Below are 22,322 nucleotides of genomic sequence, written 5' to 3'. Positions count from 1 at the left end.
ATGCATGCATGTATGTATGTATGTATGTATGTATGTATGTATGTGTGTATATATATATATATATATACACATATACGTATGTATATATACTCTTTAACAAAAAAAAAGTATGCATAGATCTAGACTCTTTTTTTCAGAGTGTGTATGAAATATGCTTACATATGTATTCTATGTAAAATAAAAAAAGAATCAGATCATCAGATTATCGTGGCTTTTACTAAAGGATGCTTAAGGAATAGGTACATTTTATATATAGTTAACAAATACATAAAAAAGCTGTGGCTTACGCATGCACGTCCGCTCTCGTTTCGTAAGACGAGAGTACATATGTCAAATGGAATCGAGTGAGAATCTGCAGTCGTCGTCGGTGGGCTCGACGTTGCGTAACAGGCCATTACTGCCGGCAACGGTTGCCTCGTTCACGTCGTGTCTTGAGCACAGCGGGCGGCGGGCAATTTGCGATACAATTTAAAGAAGACAGCTTCCGTGTAGCCCCCTTTCTCCCTGTTCCTTCGGCGTGCCACCCCGCCGGTTTCCTCTCACCAGTGCACGCTTTATATTTCGTGCTTGTAATGGCGAAACTTTTCCTTAACGACCCCGCATCCGTTTGAATTATGCACGGCGCGCCACCGACGACATATTTTTTTCCTCTATCTACGTGACCGTGTCCCGATTAATCGCTTCTTACATCTTGCTTGTTGCTTGAATGCATCATATGGTTAAACGCATGTGGTTGAACTGTAACGTCAGAATAGAAAATCGATATGTTGTTATTAATTATTATTAATGATTGTGTAAAGCCAGCCAGTGTAGTGGCAGATAATTTCACACGACAAAAGTTCTGTTTCTTATTTAAAATTATAGTTTATATTATATATTGATAATTTACATATAATATGAATGTTAATTATTGTAGTTAGAGCCAAATAATTATCTTTTAAAATAAAGAGTTTTTGAATAAGAACTTCTATTAATTGACAAAAATAATCGTCGGCTTTATTTAATGTTTCCTTTAGGTATTAGCAAGTTTTCACACTTTCCCTTAATTATTATTATTACTAACATTATAACTAACAATAGTTATAATATAAAAATAGAGTTCCTAATTATAATAATTTTATCATGCAGACATACAAATGTCAAACACTTTTCTTTTAGTGGTGCGATTCTATGGTAATTGAAAAAAAAAAGATGATCCTCGTGCGCAATAGTCATTTATACGGTATCTACTGCCGTGCTGGTGGCTATTCGTCAATGCAAATCCTCAAGTTCTCCCCATTCATACAAATTCCACGCACACCATTGCATCATACTGCCTGTACGTTTAATGGATGCAGCTCCCGTCGGGGGACTAGAGAAGGGCGGGGGCGAAAGCATTGGTGAAGGAAATGCAGGGAAAGCGACTAGTGTGAGCATCGGAAAGCAGGGGATGACTCCAAACGTACGACCCGATAGGGAAATCCAACATACGTCGCATGCCCCACCGCGATATCCACTCCCTGTTCTGTATTCTACTGACGATAACGTTCTCCGGGTGTTGTCTCCACTTCCGTATTTTATCTCATTCCCCAACTTACGCACTAACTATCGGAAAGATTTCAATTTTCAGATCTGCAAAGGTCTCCGCGAGGGGAATTAATGAGCTAAAGATGGAACTGCCGATCAATAAAACGATCTGTCTGAAGGAATTTTATAAATGATAATTTTCTAAATTATAAAAAAAACAATAAAAAGTGCATACACTGAATGTATATACATTTGTGACAGACTTTATATATCTATCTCTATTACTAAATGTCCAAATGAAATTTAAATCTAAAGATTTTTTTGTAATTAATATTCGAAAAATAAAAAATACTAGAAATGTATGTGAGATGTTAAAAAAATTTTGTCTATCTGAGCTATGTTATATGAAACACTTTTATACATTAAAAGAAAAATGTATGTACAATATGTATATATGTACGTATAAGTTTAGGATTTTCTATGATATAATAATTACAATGTAATATTAATTTTTTTTATTTTTTATGCTTACATATATAATATATTAAAATGAGTAAACAGTTCATTTGCATTTATAGTTAAAGAATATAAAGGTAGAAAAATCAGAGATAATCTCGGAATTTACGATCCAACAGGGAAATCCCAGGTCCATTTAACACATCATTCGCTTTTATGTTCAAGCTTTTTTCGGAAATTTTTCGTGACTCGACGACCAATCTTGTAAAATACGCAAGAGAGAAATTAGACTTTTGTCACAGTGTGCGTTAAAACGTCAACGTTTGAGGCTCGGTTCGTTTCTTCGGCATTGTACGCCGAACCGGGAATAATATTAAGAAGCGCAATTTCGGCGCCAGCGTGGACGGAATTTACGATTCGCCTTTTGTTGCTGGCGGCGCGGATGCCTTTATGCATTTTCGCGGAAACGACTTTTTTCCGAGTCCTTTGGAGACGAAACTAATCGGAAAAGGCTTCCATAGCGTGAAAAACTTTTTTCTCCAGTCTGATTCCGTTTCTCGCGCTGCTTTTCCACTTCTGCAGTAGCGAAATGATTATCCGACGCTTCCTCTTTTCAAGGAGGTCCCACCACCACTTGTACACGCTCCGTCCTACCTTTTCCTCCACGTTAGTGTGTCTACAACTACAACCATTCTATCTACCAGACTCTATCTCCTGCTCGCCATCTTTTCGAGTCTGTGCCCACCAACCTTACACGCCGGGTCTCGTGACATCTTTGATCACAGAACGCGTCTCTAGAGGCGGCTCTATTCGTGGTAGCCGACCATCTAAGATTTGAATGGGGACTCGATGCTTTTGATGTCTCCTGCTTACCGGACCGGCCGCTGACCGTCATCTCCCGTCTCGGAATCTCTTCTGCCAATTCAATGTCACTTCGGCATATAATCACGCTTCGGAGCACCGGCAGTCTATTAGCCGGACTGACCTTCACGAGAGGACTTGTGCTTTCTGCTGTCTTCTTTCATTCACCCTGGATACCACTCGGGACCAGAATCGATTGACAACTTCCCCATCGACGAAATATTTTCAATTGAAGCAAAATTTGGATATCGAAGAGACGTTTGAGATAAACATCAAACAAATCAATTGATGACTTTGATAAGGCTTGAGGATTAGAGTTTCCTGAAATGGCAGACTTTCCTAAATAAGTCTCAATTTACATCAAACGCTACGTTCAAATAACGAAAATAACATTTAATACAAAATTAGGGACAAATCAATTTGATTTAATTAAAATTTTTTTAAATTGGCAGTTAGCATCAAACATGATAAGAACAAATGTTTTAGGTTATATTCGATTTATTCTCAATTTATCATTGTTATTTTTTATACTTTAGCTCCTGATGAGCAATTATTCTGAGAAAAGATACTTCATTTATTAAAATTAAATTGTTAATACAGAAATATTCTTGTTCGTGGTTTAAGTTTATACAAATGAATCTAATTTTGAAACAAAATTTATAGTTATAGTTTTCAAAATTAATATACAGAGTATTCGTGAACTGATGATACAAGGGCGTGATTTTACATGAAAAAATAATCCATAAACGTAATAAAACTTTTATATGAGACTTTGTTTTGAAGGAAATCGATTTTAAATAATCGCCAGGTATGGATTTAATTGAAAAATTAAAACACAATACGTCAGAAAGCGTTCATTGAAATTTACTTCGAAGAGCAGAATTGTGTATTCAATAGAATGGTCAATTTCAACAACTTATAAAGAGATTTAAATCGAGATATATATAAAATACATACAGTGCATATTCAAAATCGATAATTATAATTGTTGGAAATTAACTTTCTCGCAAGTAGTCACATATAAAAAAATTTTATTCAAGGTTTTCGTATTTTTTCATGTAGAATTACCTTCTTTCCAGTTGTATCACCAGTTCACAAACACCTCGCATATTGTAATATTCTTATTTATACATTTTATCCATTAAAAATATAATATAATATCCGAAATAGAAAAAATATATTAAAACATATATTTTTTACTTTTTTACAGTCACGCTATTCATAAAAAAGTTAAAACCTCAACAAGTTTACGACGAGACATTATCGACAATAACGCAACATTATTTCAAAAAGAAAATCTAAATCTTGATATGTTCCACTCGTGTTCCGCAACGATTCTTGCGCTCTTATCTCATGTCGTACTCGTCCGTAAAATTGCATACGACGTTTCAAGAAGACACGATGTCGGAACGTGCGCGACGATACCTCGCCGGTAGCCGCGATACTTTTTGGTCCCGCTGCGATTCCGGCGTATGCGCGACAGCGAAACCAGAAGTCTTGTCGGATGCCGTCTCAAGGGGATGCAATTCTCGAAACCGGCCAACCACTTCCATTTACTCTACGCGCGCGTAACGTTCTTTCCGCCGTCAAGTCATTCTTCAGTTATTTTCAATCGATTACTCGCTCGTATCTTCCGTTTTTAATAATTCAACTCGAAACGTACATTATATGCTCAGCACTAAATTGCATTGTCTGGTTTTAATTACGTTGTCATTCGTTTAGTATGAAAATATAACATTCTATGGATACAGATGAATGACACTTTGCCATTTGACTCTCGTCACGTCTGTCTGATCCCGGAATTTGATCTAATGTCAGGACCCTGTCGAATGTCAACGCGAGATAAACGAGATACGATATAGCCATAATACTAATAAATGTACGATGCAAATACCGCGTCAGGCGATATACATTTGACATGTGATTTGTCAAACTTCTTGATTTTATCGAGCATGTTATATTAACTGGTGTTAAATGAGATTTTAATCTTTTAAATTACTAAGTTTAGAACTATAAGTTAATAGTTAAACTCATGTAATACGTATTAATAATATATATATATATAGATTCCTTGAATGAACCTAACTTTATTTAATCTATCAAAATAATACGTTCATCACTCATTGATTCCTTCAAATATCGAAGCAGCAACAATTTAATGTACTTTAAAGTTTATTTTGAACACACAGAACGAGTAAAGGTCCGTGTAATCTCTCATCTTTCGATACGTCTTCCGATTCATTACCCAACAGGACCATTACCGCAAAGCGAGAGTTCTCGACGATTTATTGGAACTCTTAACGAAGTTCCGACAGTTAGATGGCTAAGTTACTCGTTAACGTCCGGCGGAAGGGCCGTGGTTTCGCGGGAAACAGCCTGCGAAAAATCGCAAACAAACTTTATAAGATGGCCAATCGCCGGACGGCGACTAATCACTCAAAAGTTATAACGAGAAAGATCCGGCCGTCGGTTATTACGCTAAAAATGAAGAAAACAGGCATGGAATTGGAGAGACAGAAAATCGAAAAAAGACGGAAACGGGCTTCACGTGGTTAAGCTTTGCGAATTTCCGCGAACAAAATCGAGTTACTACCCCGTGAGTACAACTTCAAGATGTCTTCTGTGAGGAGTTCAATAATTCTTCCGACAATTCTGCCTTTCACGCTTTTGTCTTGTCTTTTACAGAAAGGCCTGTATCTTTGAACTTTTTTTTAGTCTTCTTTCAAATTTAAAACACTAATAATCTATTAAATGTCAATATAAAAATATTCTAAAATATTAATTACTACTTAAATGTTATTTATAGTGAATATAAAAATATCTATGCTGTTTATTCCTTTTTTGCTTGATTTTCATCATTATTAGTGAAAAGAAATTAATATTAAATTTCTCTTATGTAATAGAGTATAAGTGTGTATGTGTAAAGAGTACACACTTGTATATTTTTTATATATTTATTATCCAAACTCTATATAATTTTTTACATGTTTTCACATACTTTATTAAGCCATTCGTTAATGTTTCTTGTATCTGATTTAAGTAGAAAAATTGCATTTGACGGCGTACAGACATGCTACTATCGTAGATACTGTTACAGATGAGGGTTGCAACGAGAGGGTAATCCAAACGGGCAGAAAGGGAAGGCATATTACGTGGTCGGGGGTCACGGGATCACGGGGCATGATTTCACGGGACGGTGGTTGGGTGAGTGTCATGCCATCGGATGGCAGAGCTATGTGCTTCATGTATCATGTACGGTGAGTTAAGGGGAGGGAGGTGAGTACGAAAAGACGGGAGTTTGAAAAGGGAACAGAAACAGAGAGCGGTGTCTCTGCACAATGTGACGGAGAGCATTCGATTCCAAAGCAGATGTCGTTTCTGGAGCACACCTCGTGCTTTGCATATTTATCCGTAAGAGGAACGTCCTTTGTGAAGAATGGATAGCAGCAGGAGGGATAAACGATTTTCGGTAGGTCCCGAACGGAGATTCGCGATTTGATTGTTCCTGAAATCGTTGTGCACGTTTTATTGCTTGGTATCTTAGGTTAAATTCACATAACATTTAGATTTTACATGAAAATTAAGTGACGTTATAAAATGTTTGTGCGCTGGAGATATGAAAAGTAAAATAATAATATAAGTATATTGAAAAACATACTATTTAACAGGATATGATTAAAAAATACAAACGTTTAAAAATGGGAAAAGAAGCAGAAGGAGGGCAGACAAACGCGGTTAACGGAGTTGTATTTAGGGACGCTTGCGTAGACGACTGTGGAAAAAGTGGAACAACGAGTTTATCTGTCCGCGAAAAACTTTGAACTCGGTGCACAGAGGAAATTTTACTCTGCTGATGGTTCGTTAGTAATGCCGGTTTTGCAGATAGAATCGCACTTTGAGAGTGCTGGGCCCGCAGCAGAGATTTTTTTGTCAGCCGAGTGGAGTGCAGCGAAACGAGCGTGTCAAAGCTTCCGCGTGCTTCACTCATACCTCGCATAATACTCATCCCGCATAAAAGTTAAGTAGTATAAAAACGAATGAATTGTCAGATTTACATCGCATCTCGTACGATATTGTCCACCGCGCAAATCCGACGAATGAAACATTCCATTTTTTCAATACTCGTTCCTTAACTCATTTGTACAAAATATTTATTTTTTTCCATAACCATATCTTATTATCATCATGACAAACTGTTTAGATATTCTTTACAAACAACAATATTGTTTGAAAAGTTTATTTGTAAATAATAATGAATAACAAGTAGACTTAAGGATTAAATACAAAATAGTAAAGGACATAAAAGCCAAGCTGAATTTAAGTACAATACTTGCTAATGTTTAGATGACGATTATCAATACTACAAATAACAGACATTTTAATCTTAATTAAATTATCCTTAGTATCTTGATAACGATAATACTATCATTATAAAATAGTGCCAAAATTTAAACAATTATGTTTCAATAATAAACGATTTCAACGAATTTTATAGCTTAATAATTTATTTGTCGCAAAAGGATCTTTTATCGTCGTGAAAACTTTTGTCAGAAAAACAGTTGAAAATAGTCCATTCAAATGGCAGTTATTTTAATTGAAAATATTAATTTTTTGAGCATTTTTTATTTCAACAATATTGTTTGGCAAAAAACTCGGATTACTTTCTCGCCAATCTAATAGAATACAAATTGTCATCAACAATTTTTATTCTTGTTATATAATAAAAAAAAGTTCCTATGTGAGTACTTGAAAAACGAAATGAAGAGGTTGCAGCAAAGTTGTGGCAAAGCATAACGCGCCTGACCCTCTCGCGCATCATTCACGCTTCGTGAAACACATTCACGTCAATCCCATAGTGCGTATAGGTCCTGGATTCCCTAGAACTACCCTTCTGAGTATGATCTGTGTACAGCTGTGATTACGGCTTCTACCTGTACATATTCTCCTGCTGCCGACGAAATGTTTCAGAAATTCTCGTTTAACAATAAACCTGTAATTTATTTTTAACGGTGTGATGATACGCATTCCTTTAAATGCAAATTGTTGTTTAAATAAACTTTCCGAATTAAAAATGAATCCGCGAGATGAGCAAATATACTCGTTTATTTCATTTCAATAAACTCTCTTTTGTTTTTGCATGAGAGTTATTTTATGATTCAACGTAATACATAAAACGATCAATGTTTACATATTTCGACGGGAACATAGTTTCAACGGGAACAGAGTATGAACGAGCTACTTTTATAATATTTTTTTTTTTACAGATTGATCATATCATACAATTATAAGCAGAATGTATTTTTATGTATAAGTTTTTCGAAGTACCCATTATTATCATACATTTTTAAATCTTTTTATAATATGTTGTTAGCTTTAATATAGATTTTTGTTCACAAAATGTCATAATATTACTTTTGGTATAATAATTTGAATTTGTCACCGTCTGTAAGCCAAAATTATGGTTCCTTTTCACCGAATGCAAACGAGGATCACCTAGAAAGCGGACCATAAACGATGCAGAAACTTCGTTATAGTCATGGAAATCTCACTTGAGAAAGGCTTTCAAATTTTTCTCTGGACCGCCTTTAAGCTCGACGATACTTATGCAAACGTACCTCGTGAATATGTTAGAGAACCGACCACGTAAATGGATGTTGTATGAAAAGACTCGTAAATAGGACAACCTTGATAAAGACAAAAGAATAATGCTGCTTTCTTTAATTATCGCGGGCATGATTAATGAATAATTTCGAACAATTAATTTTTTAACAAAACCCTATGGTATTAAAAGCTTGTTTTAAAATCCTGGCCTTAAAAATTCTTTGCAACTGTACAGACTATAATATACATATGCATATATACGTACATTTAGATTTCGTGCAAAATCTTTGAAAATATTTACCTTTTCTTAAAATTCTAAAAATTTACAAATTAAAAATATTCTTTCTATATTTTAAAATTTGTATTTGTAACAGTTTTATTTATATTTATAATTTCATCATATATATTTGAATAGATACTAAGTTTATAACGAAAAAGCACAACATAAAAAAATTAAACATACTATCTCATAAATAAAATCCATTAATATAAGACAAAGGCGGATCTTGGCGGATATTTGAATACCTTTGACTTTTTTTGCGTTTCTCATTTTTTCAAAATGAAATGTCGCACGCTGCGTTTTTTCACGAACAGATTCGTTAGCATGTTCATTAATACTGAGCACTCGGCAGAGGGCATAAAGCCCGAAGCTTCGCAAATAAATTGAGCGAACGAAGCGATTCCCTGACTGATCGAATGGAGAAACGAATAAAGAGGATCGACAAAGCAGGCTAGGAGTAATAAATGAGAGCGAGAGTGTGTGAGTCGGGGGTGGAAGCCCCACTTCAGATCGGCTAGTTTTTCAGTATGCCGTACGAAAGAGTCTCTCGCCAAACGAACAACTGACAAAGTCGCTGAGACAAAGCAAACAGTTAGACGTCGTCACCCTTAATGAGAGAGATGCCATCTAATGCTACTCTATTACCATTTTCCTTTTTCATACTTTTTCATAAGAAAACCACTTTACTTTCTAAATTGACGCTTAACAATGTAACAAACTAAGGATAATGTACATACTAAAATGAGTATCCAGAAAGAACAATTTTACTGAAGTATTCAAAAATTTAGCTGAATTTAGCTGAATGAAATGTATAATTTTCAAAAATTTTGATTATTTGAAGGATATTTGCGTTAACATAGGCGTGATGTTTTTTGTCACGTTGGATGAAAGCTGCGCTCAGGAAAAATACGAAAAATTACTTCACGAGCTGCCCTTAAAGAGGCATAACTCTGTCAATGGTTGTCGTGGAATGCACTGCGTACAGCAGTTGCATCTCGTAGTTACCCTCTTGCGCACGTGACTGGATACAGTTTACTCACTCGACATTTCAAACACTCAAAACTCGAGTTAATCGCCGAAGCGAGAGGGTTTACTCAGAGCCGTTCTAGGTAGGGATGGTTGCGCAAGTTGCCAGTCGAATGAAAAGGGTCGGTCGATATAGTGAAAGAGAGATGAGAGAGAAAGAAAGAGGAGAGAGTGGCAAAGAGAAATAAGGAAGAAAGGAGGGTACAAGGAAAAAGATGTTGAGAAACACGGTGCAACTCATCGTAAGAGAAGTGGAAAACGGTTTACCAATAGCAAACTACAAGCTTACGACTCGACTGTTTCAGTAGGGCGTAAACTAGGTCGAGATTTTTTAAATCACCTCGAAAAAAACACGGTGGAATCAAAGTTGCATGAGAAGATTAGAATGTACTGATGGAATTAGGATAAACATAATGAGAAAGATAATTTTACAAGGATATTCGCACTATTTATATTTCTTTTGATGTATTTAACAAATAATTTATTTAAAAATATTTTATTTAGGACAATAGAAAGTTAATCATTTTAAGAAACTATTTGGCTTTTTAGAAAATTTTATTTTCTAACATTTATACAGTTACGGATGTTAAAAAATATTGCAAGAAATGTAACGGAGAACAAATTTTCCATTGCAGTTTTTTTGCATTTGTTTGCATCAGTTAAATCAGTTTTAATAAGAAGATTATAACTTTGTATCATTACTATCTATAATATCTTTTACGGATTAAACATATCAATATCATATTAGTATTGTATAATATTAGATAGTATACATTTACATCAAGTTGAAATCTACAAAAATCAGCAAAACTGGATAAAAAGCTGACAAGAATTGTGTAAATAAATTACGTGAAAAATACGAAAATTTTAGCAGTTTTAAAAATTAATCATGTCGGTTGAACAAATCGGCGTGTACGCCGGAAGCTCGTGGGCGTGTGCTGAGAGACGGAAAAATAATTAAAATCAATCGGCGGAGCGAGGTGAAGGGGTATGGTATAAGGTGCATGACGGGTAGAAGGAGCGAGAATAAATACCCACCTAACGAGCGCGGAAATTGACGGACCCGTCTGAGGGTGCTTGAATCCCAGTACTTTCCCATCGGAACGTCGGAGGTCGAGCGATACCTTTGTCCCTCGTTAAATTCCAAAGGCAGAGCGATATTTTGCCCTCGACGACACCCATTCCTCTCGCTCTTTTGGCTTCGTTCCACTGCCGTTGGACGAAGGGCGTTCATCGGCAAAATAAATATAATATCATCGATGAATTCATTTAATGCCGTGTTTTCTCAAGTCACAATACAAAGTACAAAGGACTGATTCGCGCGGAACGAATTCTCTTTATCCATGTAGATATATTATTTTCAATCGTCGTGACTTTAACCAACGTGACGACACGATGGCATCTCAATTAACGGCAATATCGTGTACGAGCAAGCGTCCGATTTCTGAACGCTTATACCAATTAGAACGCTCTAAGGACGAGAACGTCAGTCTGCAGTCGATCCTTGTCCTTCGGCCATCCCTTAGGGTCCATTCGCCGCATCCTTGCCCTCTAATTAGTCTGCTCGATAAACTAGATTACATTTCGCACACATCCTTTATTCTCTGTTGCTTCTATGTTGTCCATTTATACAAAACTATATCGCATTTGAATAAGTCCGAGTAAATATCATTGTACATAATGTAAAAATGCTGTATTCATAAAAAAATTTGGAGTAATAACATAATTTTACAAAATTTTTTTAAAATAACATTTTACACACATGTCTAAATGTAGAAAATTTTTTAGCAAAATTTACAAAATTGTAATTTATTAAAAATTTAAAAGTTACAAAAAATTTAATAATTTTGTTAATATAAATATGATTTTACTGAATTATTAGTTTCAGTTATATTGTATATATTGCGGTATATTGCGTGTACAATATTTTATAAATATACAGGTCCTCTTTTCAAACGTGCTTAATACGAATATTTGATTGCTTAATTACAGTATATTACTATATTAAATGATATAATCACGCAAGTTCGAAATCAATGTAAATTTTAACTCCCTTCTCTTGCTTTCTCTGTCTCTCTCTCTCTCTCTCTCTCTCTCTCTCTCTCTCTCTCTCACGCGCGCACCACACACACACACACACACACACACGTTTTGATAGAGTGTATACAACAAACAGCTGTTAACACGTAAATTAAAAATATATTCATAAGCATATTTTGCGAAAATTGTATCACTCATAAATATGCAAATTAATTCGATTAAATATGATCGTATAATAGTATGTCGTTACATAATGGTCTATCGAAAAAGGTATCACTGCATTCTAGTCTAAATGAAAATGTTAAAATTCTATTATAGGTTTTATGAATTATAAAATAGACTTTTCAAAGGTATCGTATACCATATACTTTTGTATTCTTTTTTTAGTATCAATAGTAATTCCAAAAAAGCCCGAACGCTATTCAGCTAATAAATGATTCAAGATATGTGCATATATGCAGTAATAAATAACTTAGCATTTTTTCACGTCACAGATCGAATGAATAATTTATTTAAAAATTAAAAAGCGGAATGATGTCCAGGACTAAAAAGTACGCATGGCTCGCCAATTTACGATCGTAAAGTTGATGGCTTGTCCGTAGAAATGGCGCAGTGCGTCTTCTTTTAGACGATTCCAATACACTCTATCTTCGGGACAGTTAAACCGTTCGTAGCCAGATAGCGTTACAAGGTCGTCCGTAGTAGTGTAACACCGTCGGAGAATTCAGCCCTACGGCCTCTGAAATATCGGCGAAGTTACGAAAGTAGCGGGCCTCGAGAGCCATGAAGCGAAACTCCCGGAGACCATTGTTCGCCAAAGCCGGTAACTTCGCGGAATCGCCACATACATTATCTGAACGAGTGGCGAAGGGCGACACACTAGATATCTTTAACTTTGTGTCTTTCTACCATTTTTCAGGCACCTTAGTGGGTGCCAATAACGGTCATTTCCAATCTGCTTTTATCGTGTGTTCAATAGCGATGTGATTCTATTAAAATTATGTCTTGCTTCTAAAAATGTCAGATAAAATATAATTACCAAACATCTTTTATATATCGTTGTAAATTCCACGACATATCATCCATAAAATACCGAGAAGCACATACAATTAATAATATAATGTTTGTGTAATTCTTTTTATTTCTTTATATGTAATTATTTAGTAGATGATAAACATCATCAATCTCGTAAATTGTTCGCAAACCGAATTTAATAAATATTTAATAAATTAATGAATGTTTATAACATAAATATCCAAAAATCGGATTTGTAACAAACATTAAAGATATAATGTTTCAGAGATATGAAAGCAGTCGTTTTATTAACATAGTTTAAATTAATTTGGAATTTTTCTTTATTAATTACTCAAATATATTTATTTTTAAATTATACAAAAAAAAAGACATCTGAATGTACGGCCTTGACCGTATTATAAGCATAAAGCATCTCCACAAATTGTAAACGCTTTACATCAATATTACATTGAAAAATAAATTAAAAACAGTTTTATTGAAAAATAATATTTATTTATAATAATTTTAATATTTTGTTACAGTTTTACTTGTATTCTCTTTATTATCTTTTATTATTTTTTTCTAAGAAAATGTACTAAATTGAGAGTGCTGTATATTTATGGCCAAAGCTGTATGAATTTTTTAAGTATTCATTACATAATAGTACAGACATAAAATACACAGTATTATAACGTTTGCATTGCTGTATGTCTATTGATAAAGTGATGACCATCAAATATTCTTCTTTCGATCGGTACCGAGTCAATTAATTAACCGAGAAAAAGAGAGGTCGTTGCCATGATGGAACCTGTACTCGATATTCATTTACGTTGACGGCTATATTACGTCGAGTGCTTTGCTTGTTTCCCTCTCGTGCTATTAGTGATGTGTAAAGAGACGTCCTGACGGTATATTACTTGAGCTAAATTGCACGTCGGAATACAAAGGAAAGGACCGAGGGATGAGATCGATTACGGTAACGCGTTACACGCGGTTTGGTCAGCGGAATTGCGGTGATTTTCTTTTTCTACCACGGTTGAGCTCGTAGATAATTCCTTGAATTATTTCATTCCGACGATTCGTACGTAATATTTCGCGTGACTGTCGACCGTTATCGGGGACCACAGTATATTAAGCCTTATCTCTTACCTCCGCTCCAATCACCGAAAATGCTGACTTCGAATGTGAAGTATCTACCATTAATTTCTAGCCTATATACGTTCTGGCCTTCAGTGTTCGTTTGTAACGGTGAATCATCGACGCGTCAATTATACTGCTTATGATTAATGGTTCGTTCTATAGTCATCACTCATCTCGCTAAAGGTGGTAAATGGCGCGTTCTTGAAAGGAACATTATGTTTAAACACGAATAATTTCTTACTTTATTATGACATTATCTATCTTCACTTTCTTGATTTTTAGTACGTGTAATATTTCTTGAAATTTTTCCTCTTAATAGTTCAAATTATTTGCAAGCAAAATATTTGTTATCGTTACCTAAAACTGTTACGATAGTTACGATATCTTAGTTTTGACAAACAAAATTTAGTTTGCATATGTTTACTTTTAATATTTACAATTATTTAAAAGTAAAATATATTATTTATTATCACATATCTAGAATCATTAAGATATGATCTTATTTCTAACGAACAAAATTTGGAAAATTGTAAAACTTCGATGCACTTATTGCTTGATTACTACTATACTCTTTAATTAATCGTAAGTTGTACGTAATTAAAAATGTTTTTCTCAAAAGTATCACAGTTTTGATTAAAGTGAGGAAGGCGACTATAAATCTTCAATAGTACATTCTCTGTAATTATAGCTTTAAAATATCTATTAATTTACTATTAATTGTTGACGTAGATATCGCACGTTGATTTTTGATACTCAAAGGAAGAAATAGGGAACGCGGTTGGAAAAGGAAGAACAGTAAAGGGTATTATGAGTGCTTTTCTTTGATGTACCTCGCCTATCAGAGCGAAACGGTCGCGCTCCTCTCTTCCTTCCTGATCTCGTGGGATGGGATACCATCTCTCTCTATTCTATCTTTGTATTCTATTCACCTTCCCGCAGCTTGATGAGGAAGGAGCAGCATTCCCCATTACCGATAAGATACTGATCGCGATATATGTACACCCACTGGCACTAATCCGCACGGTCATCTGATAATTGAGCGAACGCTGGACACCGGAAATACGTAACAGCCGTTACTGTCACAGTAACGTCGATGCGGGATTACGAGTTGTTGGTCGCCCTTGCTCGTAACCAGGGTCAATTTGCGGTACCCACAAATCACGCCAGAATCACTGGAAGTGTCCGGATCGACGCGATTTTACAAAGCCATAGTGAAAACAATGTACTCTTTCTGCGAAAGATTAAATACGATATTGTAGAGATTATCGGTTTTTTTTTTAACGATTTATGTGTACGGGGAGTATAAATTAAATAAATCGGTTCTTAGAAATCTATTATATAATAAAAAATAATAAAGTTATAATAAGTCTTTGTATCAAATTGTGTGAAGAAGGTAGCGTGCAGAATTTTAAATTCTGAAATGAATCAGTAATAAAGCATCTAGGGCATTTACCGCGCTTTGAAATTTGCTAATGTTAATTATTTTAGTTTTAATTTAGTTTAATTAACCTAATTTTAACTTTTTAAATTATTTTTCTCGTAATTTATTAAAATTATTTCTATAACTTCTAGTGAAAACCATACGTAAAAACGATTGAAATAATTGAATAAAAACGATGAAAATAATTGAATAGAAACTGAGCTACTAATTTGTAGTTCGCTGTTGCGAAGGAAGTGTCGCTTGCGTTTTGCAATTAGTTACGTTGCATAATGAAAATTTAGCACCATTGTGAAAATTAGCAATTATTTATTGTTTCTATTTCGAAGCGGAATATGTTTTAATTACTAGCGCGTTCACGTAAAAGCTCACCACCAGTTTATAATTATTGTAGCGACACCGGCTAACTTTCCGACTAACTTTTCGACTGATATCGAAACAGTTTATCGAGTGGCGACAATTTAATTGATCATCTGCCTCTTCGTCGTAATATAGTATTATCACGTTCGCAATATTTTAACGTGTTACTTTAATTACATGCATTTCGATTTCATTGGTGCGGTAGCCGGCAAATACAGTTGTACGTATCTACGTATTTCGGCCGAAGCCACTATTCCCCTTTCGGAACTTTGCGATAAATCTCGATTAATCCAATCGAGGAGCCATCGCGCGGATGCTGCGCGTGACCAACCCCGAAGAAGCGATTGCCAATCGCCGCTCGATTCCAGGACGGACCTTCCCGTTTAGTTAACGTAGTCGCTTCTTTGATTAGTTAACCCATTTCTATCTTTGTTCGCAAAAGGGGATAGACAAGGCGACGAGATGTGCAGTTCCCTGGAGGGTTCCCTGCCGTAGACACTCTCCTCCTCCCATCCCTTCTGTTCCCTTACTCTTTACAGGATCTCCTACACTCCATAGACTGAGATGAGAGCGATCGCTCGGTCGGAAAATCGCTTTAAACCGCGCCGACTAATATTAACTTTCTCTTATCGTTTCGTGAAATTCCCGAACTCTTTTTTTCCCTCCATCGCGCATCGGGATCGCAAAAGCTTTCCCTTCCCGTGGGGTGCACGCTGGACGGCGCTCCGAAATTTCCTTATTTGCCGTTCGGACGGTCGGCTTTGTGTAAACTTCGTTTTATCCCGCAAACGGTGAATGTTTTCCTTCTTTCCACCTTCACGATCGATATGTCTGGAATTTCGTAACGAGCAAATAGATCAACGATTCGAGGTAGTCACGACACACCAAAGTCGCATGTAATTAACCATCTTGCACATACCGTTGTGATCGATTACAACTTTTGATCCGTGAAACGAATGATGAGTATTAAAGTTCAGTGATTTATAGCAGCGCAAAAGAGGAGAAGGAAAGACGCAGAAGAAAAGAGCCATTGGCGAAACGGTGCATCAGGTCACCATTTCAACCGGCAAACTTTATGCAAACAATTTTAGGGCGCAACAAACTGTCACGCTCGCAGTAAAACAGTAATGCTTTTCACTCATACAACCAGTCGCATTCTACAACGAGCATAATTCACGCGAGACAGCTAACCGCCCGCTAAAGTGATATGCATCCTGCACGTGCGAGCATATGTGAAAAAGCAAAAGTTCCGCGTGCGCTTTTATTGAAACGCTTTTTGCATTTGGAAATATCATTTTGAACTAAAATCTTTTGATTAGTAATCCAACACTAATGTGGCTTTTTAATAATGCTTGCGAATTTGATGTGTTCAATTTATGTTCTTATACTTGCATATTAATTATTGTAGCACACATTTTAGCTAATTTTAAACAAAATACAAAATTAAAAAAAATATAAATAAATTATCTTATTCTTATCACTCTACTACGGCAGTTTTTATCAGACTTGTTATTAAATGTATAACTTTGGTATATATAATAATAATGTAGGCAAGTTACTAATCCAGCTAGATAATTGATGAAGTAACTTTCAAAAAATTTTATAAAGATGTTACCTATGTATCGCTTAAGTTTAGCGCATTAACAGATAATAAGCTTTCCTTCCGCTATCAAATTTAGCAAATAGTTTCCGAATCATTAGCAAAAGCTTGCATCCGCATCCGGCTTATGTTATTGTAAGCTCGCACTTACGTCGATTCGCTCTCCAAATCAAAGCAGGATATTTAGATCTGCTGCTAAATCGCTCAGAAGATTGTATGGTTGCGCATGCATCCGTCGGAATAATCAGAGAGGTTGTAAAATAAAGTCGAGAGTAATGTTTTATATGCTTTCGCAGGGAAAACGTAACCGGAATGCAAAATATTTACCTATGTGTCAGATTTTAATCAAGGGCTCGTAGTGAAAATATTGGCCGACGAGGGAGATTCACGCAAAGAATAAAATTAGAAGAAACTTGCGCGTGCGAGCTGTCCAGCATCAGATGAATCGACGGATGAAAATTCGCGTGACGCGATCGCGGGAACGATGTACGTCCCAAGGGTAGGACCTCAAACACGCATAATCCGGACGAAATTACTGCGTGCCGGTGAAAAGCTCCGCGCATAAGTTTCGAAAGCGAACGAGCCTGTGCACGGTCAAATATGTACTCTGGGGTAACCAAACACACCAGTAGTCTTTTATACGTGAGCAACGCGCTCACAGCTGTATGTGCTAAAATACTCATACGTCGCATGCAGCCCACGCCTCGCAAAATGCAGCCGTTAATCCGGCCGGAGCGCGCGAGCCTCACTGCGAAAAATTTCGTTGGGTAGTAGTGTAGGTTAAATATAAGTACGTGTAAAATATATGTCCGTATATTCAGAAACATTCCTCGCATTTTTTTTTTCATGCGATTAAATTCGGACTCGAACCAGCCACAGCGATAAATAGTCATCACTATAATATAAAAAAATAGTTTCTTCTCGACGTTACTTTAATAAAAATTGCATTTGACATTTGTGTATGTCGAAAGTGTATCGAAAATGGAAAGTTGGAAACTTGCCAGCAATGATAGATTTCCATGAAATTATTGCTAACGGCAAATCGACTTCAAATTTGTCAGCCTGGAGCTGAAACGATATTCAATAACGATGACATGGTCTGTATATAAAATAAATCATATTCATAGGGAACATGCTACAAAATATTCGGCCCAATATTTTTCCATTCCAGATATGATAACTTCTAACTCACTTTGCGACCATTCGCGGTTATAGTATATATGTCGCCGCAATAAAATCATCCTCCGCTTCACTTTGCACAGATAAAGTGCTTAATATTTTAATCGCTCGTTTAACGAGTGCGATGCCCGTGAGAATATTTCGCGCTTTGCAACGTGTCCAATCAAAATAGTCGATTGGGTTCTGGGTCGTGAAATAGTCGACTGAATAAATCCGCTCGCAAAATCGTTTTATACATCGATTTTATGAATAAATATTATTGCGCAAACATATGTAATACTTGAGTATAAGAGCTTATAAGTGCAATTTATTTCGTAAAATTACTAAAAGCTCTTCTTGCCAAAGTCATTTTATAATAATTTGTGTATGAATCTTTATTTTTATTATTTTTAGAATTAACAAACGTAAACCATTGCCTTGAATATGTATATTATTTATTGAATGACAAAGAGAGCCATTTTCTATTGAATTATTTCTGTTATTATCCATGCGACTACGATAAATTACACGAGTACGTTACATGAATACGTGATACGAGAACTGATAAAGTGCATATAGGAGTCTTTGACCTGTTAACATATTAATAACAGCATATTGTTTTTTCCACGCATGTTTAATATACCGCATACACAACATAAACTTTCTTTTCATGTTGCAGCATAATGAACAACAACAGTGTGGAGCAGCCGGATCCAGACAACATAAAGATGTTTGTGGGGCAGGTACCTCACGATATGGACGAGAATGATTTGAGGACGATGTTTGAGGAATATGGTCGAGTGCATCAGATAAATATTCTGCGGGACAAGATCACCGGCAGTCATAGGGGTGAGTAATTGAGTTTCTTCACATTTACGATTGTGCGCTTCAAGTTGTCTAGTTGCAATAAACTTTTGCATTTAATGGAATAATGATAAAAAAATAGATATAAATTGACTTCTATATCTTTGTTATTTTAATTAATGTTTATTACAGTTTATTACAGTTTTCAATTATAACAAATGAATATAAAATTATATTTTATTATATGTATTTTATTAGAAAAATTATAATATTAATACATTTCTATATTTTTTATTGTAATTTAGTCAATTTATTTAATCAGTTTATTATTTTTTTTTAGTATTCTCTTTTATAAGTGAAAAATACTTTTATAATACATATTTTTTTTATCAAAAGATGACTTTGATAATTATTATTATTGCATTATGTTTAATTTTTTAAATACAGTTTTCTTTGTTTTTTTTTATCTTATGAATGGATAGATAAGAAAATGCAAACTTGTGTATAAGTTTTATTTTTTTATCGACAAATCTTTTTTCCATTTTTCAACATTTATGTGACAAAACGAAATCGAGTATGAAAACCGGTTTACGTGCTTATGTATGAACATTATTACGATAATTGACATTTTGAAGTTGACAGAACATGTTAAAATGAATATGTGAATGGTTATGTAAAGAGTGGAAAAGTCTGGGAAAATGCATTTACGACATCAGAAAGAATGATAAAATGTTGCGACATGAACATATATATATATATATATATATATATATATATATATATATATATATATATATATAGATCAAGATTAAGTCTGGATACATTCAATCTCTGCGATAAATTAAATATATCTCTTTATAGAGGTAAATGGATTTTGTATCTTATTGTTTTATACTTCCTGCAGCTATAATTGCGATATAATCACGATAATATGATAAGCATATATTATGCATATATATTATATATGCATATACGTAAAGTTTATACGCATTATGTATAGGAGACGGATATGATGATAATGCCATTCAATTATCAAATAATTGAAATTCCAATTTATTTCATTTTTGAAACTGTTCTTGAAGTTGAATTATACCAATAAATTTACTGAATAGATTAATTCGTTGGAAATCATATTTTCCATTAAACTGATCCCTCAACGTTATATCGAATTTTCATTATAATTGACATTGTTGCATTTTACTATTATTGATGTAGTCTCGTAATAGAGCATGTTGAAATTAGATATTATTCCGAATAATCTGATTTTTTTAAATTCCATTCTATTTATTAAACACATTAATTATACACATAATTAAATAATATGATTATAATAATACAAATTTTATTTAATTTTTATTAAATATTACAAATTTTTTAAATTAAAAATATAAATATATTATAGAAGTAGATAAGCAAAAATAAGAAGAAATAACAAGAGAATGATGATTTCGGAATATAAAGTTAATCATTAATTTTTTTTATGGGATTAATAGAACCATAGTATTGAAAGAAAATTACATTGGTTTCAACAAATATTCACATTAAATAAAGGAAATAAGGAAAGGCAAATTTGTATACACAATTTGTACAACAATTAATATATACTTAGAAACGGTTATTGCTATAAGCCTTTCTCAGTATATTGATCGGAGGGCGAGAAAGCAATTCCACGGGACCCTCTTATGTCTCTCCACGTCGGAATACAGGCGCGCTTGTAACGTGGCTGTCACTGAAATATACACGTGCTCTCTAATAACGAGCCTTAACGCTCGCTAAACGTCGTCCGCACCAGTGAAAGTTTGTGCAATTACTTTCACTGTACAGATGACTTCAAATCTGCGGCCGATGTGAAAGTTAGGTATTGTGTGGTAACCCGATTGCCTAGTATGTATGTTAGGAATATCGATTTCTGTGCGAGACGACCAAAGTTCACCATGGATATATTGCCAAGCATAATTACGATCGAATCGCTGTAGAGTTTATCTGTATGATGAACAGAAAAAGTATCTTATTGCATTATCGTTTAGCAATATATCGTTTTAGAAAATTTAATTAGATTTATGATAAGTATACTAGAAATTTAAAGAAATTGTATATTTATTAAATTTAACTGTATTAGGTTTTTATAAATATATTAAATTTCACAGACAACGAAATTTTTAAAAGTTTTCTTAATTAAAAAATTATTAATTATATACGATATAATTTTTTAAGCCAGCAACCGTTTCCTTGTAACTAATTTTTAAATAATTAACGTGTAGTGTGTGTGTGTGTATGTGTGTGTGTGTGTGTGTGTGTGTGTGTGAGCGCGCGCGCGCGTGAGAGAGAGAGATATAAAAGTGTTAAAGTTTTATTTCTCTAAAGCTATTCTATGTATTTCTTAGTCATAAAATTATTTACTATAATTATTGCAGAAGTTACTTTTAAAAAATTCTGTACATTAAATTTTGAGAATAATCGATTGCCAAATTTATGTTATTTCGTACTTCTTGGTAATCTAAACGAATTTTCTTCAAGCACGCTTTAGAAATCTTCCGAAGATAAGTAGATCTATATGTAAAATGTACGCGATGCACTATCCGAGTCGGAAGGCGTGAAATGTTAGGATTCTGAGAACTTCCGGAATAATTAATGTGAGCGAATTGTAAACGTCATGCGCACCTGCAAAATTGATGGCGGCAGGCAGTACAACTGGGATGAAATTCGTTCCCCATTGTGAAAATTTAACTTGATTACCATGACGTAATGGTGAATTAATGTCCCGCTCGCGGGCCGTTTGTTTAATGCACCGCATTTTAGATTCGAAATCTCTGTCAACGTGGAGTTTCAATTTTACAATAAAACGAGCTAATTACCGTTTCCCAATTAACTTTTAGTTGACAATCGTCATATTAGGCAATCTTCTCGTCACATTCCTCACTAAATTACAGTTAATGTTATATGGAATGTCTTAAAATGAATCGATTACCACTTTATATTAGTTTATCAATCATAACTGGAGTTCTATTGATTCTCATCTGTAAGCAATAAAAACGCGC

The 22,322-nt window shown here is 34.6% G+C and overlaps 1 protein-coding gene across 15 annotated transcripts in view; it reads left to right on the top strand.

Moving 5' to 3' along the window:
• The window catches only part of LOC108747753 (CUGBP Elav-like family member 2), a 490,486-nt gene that overhangs the window by 300,118 nt on the left and 168,046 nt on the right, over nt 1–22,322 (top strand). For all 15 annotated transcript variants that reach the window (XM_018485468.1, XM_018485456.1, XM_018485454.1 and 12 more), the window contains one exon: nt 19,160–19,329. In XM_018485468.1, the coding sequence (XP_018340970.1) occupies nt 19,164–19,329 (166 nt within the window). In that variant the 5' untranslated portion in view covers nt 19,160–19,163. The remainder of the gene's footprint in view (nt 1–19,159; nt 19,330–22,322) is intronic.

This window comes from Trachymyrmex septentrionalis, unplaced genomic scaffold (assembly GCF_001594115.1).
Source record: "Trachymyrmex septentrionalis isolate Tsep2-gDNA-1 unplaced genomic scaffold, Tsep1.0 scaffold20, whole genome shotgun sequence".
NCBI lineage: Eukaryota > Metazoa > Arthropoda > Insecta > Hymenoptera > Formicidae > Trachymyrmex > Trachymyrmex septentrionalis.
The sequence above is the reverse complement of the archived record's forward strand: the minus strand, read 5'-3'. Positions and strand labels throughout refer to the sequence as shown.